The sequence below is a fragment of the Acomys minous genome (genome assembly GCF_964271855.1).
Source record: "Acomys minous genome assembly, chromosome: 9".
Classification (NCBI taxonomy): domain Eukaryota; kingdom Metazoa; phylum Chordata; class Mammalia; order Rodentia; family Muridae; genus Acomys; species Acomys minous.
This window is the reverse complement of record NC_140490.1, coordinates 16,908,753-16,920,293: the sequence shown is the minus strand read 5'-3', so window position 1 is coordinate 16,920,293 and position 11,541 is coordinate 16,908,753. Positions and strand designations below refer to the sequence as shown.

The following is an 11,541-nucleotide window of genomic DNA, read 5'->3' as shown; positions in this document are numbered from 1 at the left end:
TGAAGGAGGCCCAGACTTGCGGTGCCGCGGCTCTTCCTGGCTGTTTTCCCAGGGGTGTCCACTCCGGCCAGGGCCTCAGCACTCAGTTCTCCAGCTCAGCTCGGCGCTTCTTGCCTCGGGCGCTTGTCCACGAGTGGGCCCGCCAGGCCTTTTGTTTCCAAAGCTCTGTATCTTTAAGATCAAGGCTGGATCCCAGGCCGGGCAGAGACCCGACCCACCGCTTCGCCAAGGCTCTCAAATGCAGCATTAGAATGTTTATAAAATATTCAATTTATGCAGTCTGTCCAAGAAGCCATCGTCCCAAAATAAAATCGGCAGTCTAGACGGAACACAGACACCAGAACTTATCAACAGTTGTCTGATTCGCATCTTCTGATGCATCTTGAGTGGGTCATAATACCAACTTTATTTTCAGTGGTGCATAAATTAATTACACGCATTTAATAACCAAAATATCATTATATTCCCCCTTTAATATCATAAAGGCTTTCCGCCAGGGAAGCACTTAATAGTGCAGGGGGCCGTAACGGGCTATTATCCTGGTGTAATGCTATTACAGAACCAATTATGCGCCATTAGACTTGCTTTTTTTGCAGTTTATGTGATTTGATCCAATCCCGCGCCCCTGACTTGAAAATTTCAACCCGGTACTTTAGAGTTTAATTTTCACCCAGGCAGAGAGAAGGGCGGTCTCTCTCCGCTGAGTGTCTGCCTCGGATGCATTTTAAAAGTAATTGCGAAGGGTCCCACCGCATCTCACTTGCAGGGAGAAGCGAACATAAATTCAGGGACCCCTTGCTGAGAACAAAATCAAACTTTCCTTTTGTACGATCGCTTGGAAAGAGAAGCCGTGTGCAAAGAGTACCCCCAAAACCCATCCGGCGGCGACAATTAGCAGCGCTTTGGTAATTTTGCAGTCCAGGAGTCGCCAGGCCTCTGACAAGGGCGAGCCCAAATCCAATCTCACTCAGAGAAAGAAGGTTTGAGTCTGAGGGGACCCAAAGGGGTGTGGTCGGGGCAAGTATTTAGGATATAATCTCTTTTGGGCGGGGGATGATATTGGTTTGGTAGCAGTTGTTTCTATCTTCTTTTAAAAGAAAAAAAAGGAAAAAAAAAGATCCCTGATGTTTGCTGAGAAGTGACGGATTTTTTTTTACACCACGTGGGCCATTTGTAAGGCCCAATAGACCTATCCAAGTTACTCGCTGTAGACAGCGCTGGAAATAATCAGATTAAGGCCAATTATGCGTGAGATTATAAAGGCGAGTGCTGAGCGGCGGCGCGCGCTGTAGACAGACAGCAAGACATCTGGCCACTTCCCCAGTCACTTCTCTGGTCCTGCGGGCGCCAGCAGCGCCAAGCCCCGCCCGCCGCCAGCCGAGCCCCGCGTGCGGACTAGAGGCGAGCACACTCCGGCCTTCTCGCCAGCCTCCCGCAGAGGTAGGCAGGGTTCCCGACCGGTTCCCCTAGCTCCCTGCGCTGGGCCTTGGGGCTCCACCGGTTTCCTGGCCGAGCTGCTGCGCGTGCAGATGGCCTTGCGCGATCGCTGGACCCCGCTGCGGTGGCCAAGTGCAGGGCTTACGGCTGGGACCCCTGAGAGCCAGGAGCCAGACTGTGCCCAGCTTAGTGAGAGCGCGGTTGTCCAGCAGCCGGACCTACGCGAAAGGCTGACCATAGGGTCACAGCTTGGGGCTGGAGGTGCAGCCACTTCCCCTGCAACCCCTGCGCGGTGGCCCCAGGGGGCCAAGGGCTTCGGGAAAAGGCTTTGTAGGAGGGCACTCCCCATGCTCCTCGGGGCGTGCGATGTGCGGGCAGGAGACTCAGGCTCTACTACTGTTTGCTTTGCAGCCAGGCCGGAGCCACACACAGGCACAGGTCAGCCAGGCCGCCACCAGCCCTAGTCCAGCCGTCAGGGCCTATTCGACAGTCGGCGATGTTTTATTTCCACTGTCCGCCTCAGCTAGAGGGTGAGTAAGCGCTGCTTTCCGGGGTGTTTGGCCAGGCCAAGCCAACCAAAAGATCCGGGCCTTGGCAGGGCTGATGGGTGTTGGGGTCTTAGCCCCATGAGGTGGCAGCCGCACGGCAGTGCTTATTGGCGCCTTTAACCCCCTCCCTACACCCAGCTCCGTCCTTCTGCCCGGGTGCCACCTGCCTCCCACCTCCCTCTCCGCCTGGGTCGTGCTGCCTGGGGCTATGGGTGCCTCAGGGACGCCTGGTCCTCCCAGCACAGATGCTGGTGTTACGCCTCTAATCGGGCCTCCTCCGCCCAAGGGGGCCCGCATCAATCTTTCACGGTGTTTTGCTAACATCCCAGAAAGCCAAAGCAAGTTGAACTGCCCGCTGAGTCCTGGGCTCCAGGAAGGGCCTGATTGCTGGTCTGCCCCTCACCCTGGGCGTTGACGAGAGTGCTCCGCGATCGCATGCGTTGATTCTGGACAACTTAATGTCAGTTCCTAGTGGCAAAGATGTCCCTGGAGGCAAGCTCCCTGCTAGTTACCTGGCCAGAGTGTCCAGGGATAGCTTCATCTCAGCGATCCACTGAATTTCTGACCACAAATGCCTTCGTTCGCCAGCCCCCAGGACCAGGGTTTGGTTGTTTAAGGTCTTTACAACTTAGGAGGAAAACACCTTTTCCTGTTTCTGGTGTGGTCTCTGGTCCTAGTCGTTGCATGGGGCATCTCTGGGTTTGCATCTCTGGGTGTCCCTAATCAGGGCTTGGGGGACCAGTGATTTGTAGCCATCAGGTGAACATGCTGCCCCACACTCGGGCTTGTGAGCCATGGCCCTGAGTCACTGGGACTTTTATAACCCCGGGACACTTGTCCATCTTGCTGTAGGTTTTCTTGAACACTTCCAGTCTCAGCCAGGATCTGAGAAGGTTTGTTTTCATTTCCCCTATAAAAGTCCTTAAGAGTCCAGCAGAATTTGCTAAAGAAAGCTGGTGGGCTTTCTGTATGCCTACATTTCAACATCAGGAAGACCCGGGCAGGGGAGGCGTTTGGGCAGCCAGAAAGGAGCAATCCGTGACAGCTCTACCCCAGGCCTGGAGGAGACTCTGCTGGTTTGGGTTGGGTAGTTTTTATGCGCTGTGGACTCCAGCCTCAGCGCCAATTGCCAGTCCTTAGCCCAGATTTTTGCCAAGTGGAAAAGAAGGAGATTTGGGCATTTAGCGAGCTGTGCATATTCTGGGTGATCTAAGGGGAAGCCCCTGTTTGTAAGGGTGGGTACAGAAGCGACTTAGAGACTGCCCTATCCCAGGCTCTCTCTGAATTGTTTTACTGCTCTTAGCTTATTTGGAGGGGAGGGGGTGTCACATTTGCTACGCATGTTCTGTGCAAGCCCCACCTTGACTCTGATTTCGGTGACTAGAAAGGGAGGAATGCTTCAAGCACCTTTTGTGCTTTTATAGATACATATCTGTGCCAGTTTTTTTTTTTTAGGAGTGGAATTTACGTCTAGGTCAGTGTTGCTGAGACATGATGCTGCTCTGTAGATGGGAAAGTAGAGAGAACAGCCAAGGACAGACCTCAGACTCTAGGGAGGTACAGAGGGGAAAGCAAAGTGTGGCTGCAACCTTACTTCTCAGATACTTTGTCCAGATTAAATTAGAGAGCACTGGCTATGTGGGTCTCAGAGTTTGTTAGAACAAGAACCTACACTCTGGCTAGCAACACCCTCCTCTCCTCTCTTAAAGTCTCGCACTGCTGTCTGTTTCTTGTGGGGCCGTCGCCCAAGCCTTTTATTCAGGGTCTGTTATTTGTACTGAGACTATGCAATCACCTTGTCTTGGACTTCATTTTTTAAACATCACAATACATCTCTGAGAAATTTTTCTGTGCCTGTGTATGTGGATCTATTTATTTTCTTTTAGACTGCTGTGTAGTATTCCAGTATTTGGTCTGCAGAGTATGTTTGCCAATGGGTGCTTTGCCATTTCCTATTTTATTTCTTAATTACAACATCATCAAGAACACTCTTCTCTTTCAGAGAAGACTATATTCATAGGTTAAAAACCCATGCACTTATATTTTTGATGGCTATGTTCAATTGCCTTCTAATACAGTTTCACTAGTTGATACTCATATGAATAATAAATGAACATGCACAATTTATTACAGTTTTCTGGGTATCATGTGAACTTTTTTTTTTTCAGACAAAGCAATGAACATATTACTTCATTGTCCTTTATGGTCTGTTTAGGGAGCTATGCACAACTATTTCAAGTATTCTATTTATTTTTAAGAAACCCTACTTTTGTCTCTCTCTCTCTCTTTACTCTTGGTAGGTTGTCAGTCTTCTTTTTACTAGCTTGGTGAAGTCAGCTATTGTAGGATTCAGCTGGAGAGCATTGTAGAGATTGTGCAAATGAAGCGTTAAGTGAGAAGGTTTTGGGAGACAGAAAGCTTGCAAGTGGGCACTCCATGCTGACTGGTCACCCTTTACTTCAAAAACAGATGGTGGGACCTTTTTACAAAGTAGTGGAAATAAGGCTGCTTTGAGCCAGTCCCTTTTGGTTTCTACTGAAAAGAAAGAGGCATATTTGTTTCTAGGGTTTTGAGGAAGAATGCACTTTGGGCAGGAAGATGGTGGGAGAAAGCTCTAGTAGAGGCGGGGGGGGGTGGCGGGGAAGCGGGAAGTATAGCGACAAGGCATGTGGTCTTTTAGGGTTACCTTCTGTAGTAGATGTGATGTGGAAAAGCCCGGGACTTGGCCTCCTATGGCTGAGAAGGTGCTGTTGGGATGGTTCTGGCAGCAGTGCCCACGGCAGGTGAAACGCACACTAGTTAATGGAAACTTACTCATTTGTTTTCTTAAGAAGCCATTGTGGACTATCAAGTAAATAGTGCACATTTGGAAAATGATCCAAACGTACATTTGGGGCCAGGCTCTGTTCTGGCTTTATCACAAGCACTGGAGGCTGCTGGTGAGAGCAATGTCTTTCTTTTTCTAGGGAGGTGGGCACAGCGGGGTGTTGTGTAAGGCCTGGCTACCTAGTGGAGTGCCCTTGGAGAGTGGCCTTTGGGATTCTATTGGTGCAGGCCTTTTGTTAATTGGCAGCATCTATATAATAGATCTACTATGGTGCTGATGAGCTGTGACCAGCGGTAATTAATAACCATTTATAAACTTCTTACCTCCTTGCATTTTGCACTTTTAGGAGGTAAAGGGTGTGAAAAGCTCTCAGTGCCTTCTTTCTTTCCCATCCTTTAGTCCTTGATAGCTATAGTAACAAGGGGAATGAACTAACAGGTGCGCAGAAGGACCAGTCAGTCTTCTGTTGGGGGGTCCACGGAAGGGGGTGAGCAAACAGGGGGCAGGCAGACAGTAGGAAGGCAGATGAGAGCCAGAGTTTCTCTCAAGCCACTGACCCCTCCTGACAGAGAGGCCACAATTTCACAGGGAGTAGACTTGACCAGCTTGAGTATGAAGGTCACCATTGCCCTGTGAAATAGGGCGACCTGCTCCTACAGCCAAAGGTTTTGTGGTGACACAGAGTGAGGGATAGAGAAAGAAGGACCTCACTAAGAACACAGAGAAGAACTTTGGAAGGACAAGCTCCTGTGATGGAGCATGCGGGGGGGGGGGGGGTGGAGCTCCTGTGTGTGGGTGAGAGTCTGAATGAAAACCAGGGTCCCTCAGCTCAGACTGATCCCTTCTATTCCATGCAGGCACTGCACCTTTCGGCAACCACTCTTCAGGGGATTTTGATGATGGGTTTCTTAGAAGAAAACAGCGAAGGAACCGGACGACTTTCACCCTTCAGCAGGTAAGGACAGATCTCATGTGAGGACCGGTTTCTTCCTACCTCCCCAAAGTCATGGATGACCCTCTTTCCCTTGGCTTTTAAGACAAGACCAACTGTTGAGTTAACCAAGTCCTTGTTTTCCTGAATAACTTATATGTCTACCTGTAGAAGAAGCAGGTAACTCAGACCCATAGCCTGAATTACATTTTTTTGTAGGTAGAATGCAGGCTGGGCATTCTTTTTTTGTTTTTTTTGTTTTTGAGACAGGTTTCTCTTGTAGTCCGGGCTGTCCTGGACTCCCTTTGTACACCAGGCTGGCCTTGAACTCACAGCGATCAGGCTGCCTCTGCCTCTTCAGTGCTAGGATTAAAGGCGTGCGCCACCATGCCTGGCTAGGTTGGTCATTCCTATCCCCAGAAAGACACATGGGAAAACTGACCCACAGTGTTGTCTCATGAGAAGACAGTGTTGCTGGCCACAGACGCAACTTTTCTACCAGGCTTCCCAGAGCTGAGTGTCCCAGGCTCAGCTTTGGAGGTGCCCCCCACCCCCACTTCTGTAAGGCTGTCTGATCAAGGGTTTCATTGGCGGCAGCCTTTTCTGTTCCCGTAGTGTCACCCTGGGAATGATTCATGAGGCTACCTGCAGACTTTTTAATTCCCATGACAAAATTTAAATGTAAACACACAGCAACATCTATTACTTGTCTATTTTGATGTCTTGGGGGAGGGCACACTGTGGCTGTTAGTAGCTTTGGCTACAAAATCCACCGAGATTTAAACTGTCATTCTGTGGGATTTTTCTTATCTTAAAAAATTTATTTATTTATTTATTGTGTATGTGTACATGCACCTATGTGCACACCCATGCCACTGTATACACGAGGAGGTGAGAGACCATATTGTAGGAGTCAGTTCACTCCTTTTACCATGTGTGTCTCTGGGCTCAGACTCCGTTCATCAGGCCTGGGTGCAAGCGCTTTTACTAGCTGACACTTCTTCCAGGCCTCTGTGGAATCTTTTCAGACAGCTTTTTCTCCATTTCCTTCCTGGATTTGATCTTCAAAACTGCTTCCTCACCACTCCTGGCAACTCTGAAATATGTATCCTTCCTCTTACCTAGCCGCAGCCTCTCACTAGCTTTTTTTTTTCCCTTTTCTCCTTTTAACCAGCTGGAAGCTCTGGAGGCAGTCTTTGCCCAAACACACTACCCAGATGTCTTCACTAGAGAAGAGCTAGCCATGAAAATAAACCTCACAGAAGCCAGAGTGCAGGTAAACCTTCTTTTAAATTATTTAACTCTCTAATATTAAAACTGGCAAACTTTTTTTTTTTTGACATCATGACTGCAGAGTGCACATTTGGCCAAAGAAAGCAAATGAAGACTATCTGTCATTTTCATGATGCACTTTAATAACATCAACATAATGTGGAATATTAGATTAGGTTGATTAATCGGTCATTCATAATTAACTAGTGATAATGTTCTACACTAATTTGTCCGCGTCTCTAAGGTACTAAATTACATCAATGCACATCCATTTCCTTGCTTTGGAAAAAAAAAAAGCTGAGATGCTATTCGCAAAGCAAATCTGACCGCTCTAGGGTGAGGCCGGTCAATTGCAGAGAACCGCGTTTTCAGATGAGAGAGGCAGAGCAGGGTCTGCTTTCCAGAAATTGCATCATGTCCAACTTTTCCCTTGCACGTGGACTCTTTGAGCAAAGTGGACCTAAAAACACGTGCAATTTAAAAATCTTTAAGCAGCAGCAGCAAAAGGGCTGAGCAGATATGGGTTGGCCGGCGTGGCTGCCACTAAACTGCATTGCTTTTCCGGAAGCTGCTTTTAAGTGCCTGAGCCCAGCAGCCTTGCCCGAGCGAGCGAGCACGGGAGGCAGAGACTCGCAGTGCTGCCTCACCAGGCGAGTTATTCTTTGAGCACAATTATATATTCATTTTATTTATGGGGTTCCCTCCATGCTGTTTCTGTTCTGTTCCTTTTTTTTTTTTTAATGTAGGAGCTTGGGGTTAAGACTATGCAAAGATCTAATTGTAGGAAATATAATAGTTTGCTTTCTGTTCCCCTGGGTCATGTTAGTATCTCTTAAAAACCAATGGCTGAAGAGAGATAATGGAATTCTGAGCAGTAAATTGGGGGTTGTAAACAAATTATTTCCCCTATAATCAGATTATGTGATCCTGATTATTAAATCTGAACATGAATCATTGGTCATATGCGGGCAAATTAAACTGATTATTATTTGGGAATGAAAATGTTCTTTGGCCCGGACCCCGTCTATAGTTTCTTTTTTTAATGCCAGCTTGCCAATAGCTGCCTAAAGACTGACCTGCAAATTGAGATAAATGACACAATTATTGAGCATTCAGAAGTAGGAGATCATAACTTCTCCCTGAAAGGTGCAAGGGTAAGATACGGGTGGTGGCAATTAAAGCCGAGAATTGTTGTCCAGGCTGTTGTTGGCTATTATGCAGACAGACAATGGCAGCCAAGCGAATGCTTAGCCAGCTTCCATGTGGGGACAGGAGCCACAGTGGCGGGAAGGGAGATGTGTTTACACTTCTACCACTTGCTCATTCAAATATGATTAATGTTCTATAGAGCAGGGTCTTAATCGAAGCTGATGTTGTCAAACAATAACTAAATAGGGAAATAAACGACTCCATCACGCTCTTTCCTCAGAAGCAGGCGAACTGTCAGTGCAAAGTCATTAAAATATGATAATGAAAAATAGCTCAATTAAATGTTGTTATAGCTGTGACCTTCATTCAATTAAGACACAAGAAAGTGTCTGCATTTTGCTTTGCATTTAACCGCCCTAAATTTAGAATATAGATAAAATCATTATTCAATGCTTGCTGATATGTGCAATTAAAAGCCAACACAATTTTAAAAAAAGAAAGAAAGAAACCCAGTTAAAGGAGAAAGAAAATGAAGAGATAGGGTGGGCTGGCAGAAAGCTCAGCATCAAGGACCCAGGCTTACTCTCTCCCCATCAGTGTGCCACAGCCAGAGGAGGTAGGAGGGTGCCTTGGGGCTCTATCCGAACCTGGCTTTTAGGTGGAAATTATCTCTGAGAAGAGAAGAGGCGAGGAGAGGGCAGGTTTTTCTGGATGATGTAAAGCTCTGTGGGCTTTTGTTGCCTTCTGTAAACAAGACAATCCTTGAGCTGCCAGGACTCTATCAGCTAAATGCAATTTTTTTTTCTTCCCAAGACTTAAGGATTACCTGACACCAGCTTCTAAGGAGGCACCAAGGTCAAGGTCAGACACAAATGTTCTCCTGACCTGATGATGAGGTAGACAAGACAGTGGTCATTCCTCACTCAGTGTCCAGTTGCCCTATGCCAGGCATTTTTGCGTGTATGTCAGTCTTTCTAACAATGCTTCGGGTGGTAACACTGCCCTCTCCCACCCCACCCCTCCCAAAGTGTGGATCTGGGTCCTGAGCCAAGCCACTTTATAGCCTTTAATTTACCATTTGAATGAACCTCAGCAGGTTAGTGAACCTCCCTGTCTATGATATGAGGACAACAGGACTGCTTATTCCTTAGGGTTGCTGAGGACCCTAAGCCACATTTTTAAATCAAGATTCAGAATTTCTAAGCCACACTGACTCGAGAGAGAGAGAGAGAGAGAGAGAGAGAGAGAGAGAGAGAGAGAGAGAGAGAGAGAGAGTCTCCCCTGGGTGCTGTGGGTGGCTGGTCAGGAACAGTCCTTCAGAGCAGAGAACAGGTGTGAGCTTGCTGGAAGGTGGAGTATGTCTTTTTTTTTTTTGACAAGAAGCCCCGACAGCATTTTGCAAATTGTTTTCACCATGATCCCTGTAGAGAAAACTTTTCACATCAAATTTGCATCCTCACAGGCAGCTCAGCATTGCAAAAACGCCTACAGGACCGTGCGTTTCCTTCCTGTGGGCTTTCTGCCTGGCAGCGCAGCCGATCCATGTGTGGCCTGAAGCTCTGGGGCAGCTGGGAACTGAGCGTGGTGTTCGCACGGGCCTCCTGGGGTCCCGCGCTTGGGTCGTGGCTGGCTCCTCCTGTCTGACTCTGTCTCCCTTGGGCGTGTTTCCTATGGGATTCATTCAGGTTTGGTTCCAGAACAGACGAGCCAAGTGGAGAAAGACAGAGAGAGGGACCTCTGACCAAGAGGGAGGGGCCAAAGAACCCATGGCAGAGGTGACACCACCGCCAGTGAGGAACATCAATTCTCCACCCCCGGGGGACCAGGCGAGGAGCAAGAAGGAGGTCCTGGAGGCCCAGCAGAGGTAAGATTAGCTGGCCCTGCATCTAGGGGTGGGGGGGTCCCCTCTGGGGTAGCTCTGAAGACAGCAGGCTGGACCTCAATGGAATGTTCTGTTTTCACCAGCCTGGGACGAACAGTGGGCCCTGCTGGGCCTTTCTTCCCCTCCTGCTTACCAGGGACCCTCCTGAACACAGCCACTTATGCCCAGGCCCTGTCACACGTGGCGTCTCTGAAAGGTAAGATTTGCTGGGCTGGCTGGTGCAGAGGGTGGGGATGATGGTGGAGTGGGTGGAGACTGGCCTCCCTGCTGTCTCTGCTGGGACAGCCTTCTCTTTCTGCCAAGTCACAGGCAGGGTCACAGGCACTACGTGTTTCCACACTTGCTGTCCTGTTTGGCGTGAACAGCCTGAGAATCCAGGATGATGTCACTAAGCTTCACTGTACCTGTGTGAGGGCTTTGCTTAGAGGTGGCCCTTTCAGAAGCCACCACGCAACAGCTTCCTACCTCACCTGGACGGTCACAGTTTAAGGTGCAGCTCACAGGGAGGTCTGGAAGGGGTCGCTATGTCTGCTTCTGACCTTTCATCTGTGCATTTTGCTTATTTGTGCTTCTCAGAGATTTCTGGGGATAGGGATCTGACCCCATAGGACTTTTGATGTCTTGTCAGTGGCTAGTCTTATGGGAGGTAAGAAAATTACTAGAGTTGTTCGGTCAGACTCAGAGGGAAGGCCTTTGCAGGGCTGCTTTCTTTGCGGGGTGGGGGGAGCGGAGGAAGGGGGCTCTGTCCCTAGAGGTAAAGGCTCATCTGGTGTCTTTCAATTCCAGGCCATAGAACAAACCAAACACTACTGGAGATGTTTAGTCATTCCGGCAGCTGTGTTGGCCAAGAATAAGGAAGGGTCCTCAGAGTGGATCTGGGAGACTGCTTTGAGTGTTGTCCCCAAGGCTTGTTTGTCACAGGAAATCTGGGGGATGGAAATGTGGGGGTGGGCTTGTAGGTTTTTCTCTGAGAAGCAAAGGCAATAGGGAAGCCTCCTAGGACACCTACTGCTTGTTCTGTGCTATGGTCATTGGCTTCCAAGGGGTTCCTCTACTGCAGATGTGTTGAAGTAAACACACACACACACACACACACACACACACACACACACACACACACACCCAGACACTCTGAGGAACCTCCAGCCATATTCACAGGACACAACAGGCTGGGATACTACAGAAGATAGAGGTGATGTAACACATGGAAAATTCCATACTGACCTCACATGACAGGAGGTTGTCAAAAGGCAGAGGTGCTGCAGTTATTGTGTAAAATTACCTGCCTGTCTAGTGTGTAAATGTGCATGAAACCTGAACAAACTTTGTGTCTAGACTTCTGGCCCAGCCCCAAGGTGCCTTATGTATATTCAAATAGTTCCCACACTAACGGAAAAAAAAAATCTCATGTCAGAAAACTCTCTGGTCTCAGGCATTTCAGATAAGGGCCATGCAACCTGCACAGAAACGACAGCTTAGCCAGCCTAGGGTCCCA

General features: G+C 48.5%; 1 protein-coding gene across 1 annotated transcript in view; it reads left to right on the top strand.

Annotated features, from left to right (window-relative positions):
• Positions 1 to 1,327: 1,327 nt before the first annotated feature.
• The window catches only part of DRGX (dorsal root ganglia homeobox), a 31,567-nt gene continuing 21,353 nt past the window's right edge, over positions 1,328 to 11,541 (top strand). Inside the window, exons 1-6 of the mRNA XM_084795693.1 lie at positions 1,328 to 1,440; positions 1,849 to 1,967; positions 5,670 to 5,767; positions 6,918 to 7,019; positions 9,850 to 10,028; positions 10,130 to 10,242. Of these exons, the coding sequence (XP_084651819.1) occupies positions 1,934 to 1,967; positions 5,670 to 5,767; positions 6,918 to 7,019; positions 9,850 to 10,028; positions 10,130 to 10,242 (526 nt within the window). The 5' untranslated portion in view covers positions 1,328 to 1,440; positions 1,849 to 1,933. The remainder of the gene's footprint in view (positions 1,441 to 1,848; positions 1,968 to 5,669; positions 5,768 to 6,917; positions 7,020 to 9,849; positions 10,029 to 10,129; positions 10,243 to 11,541) is intronic.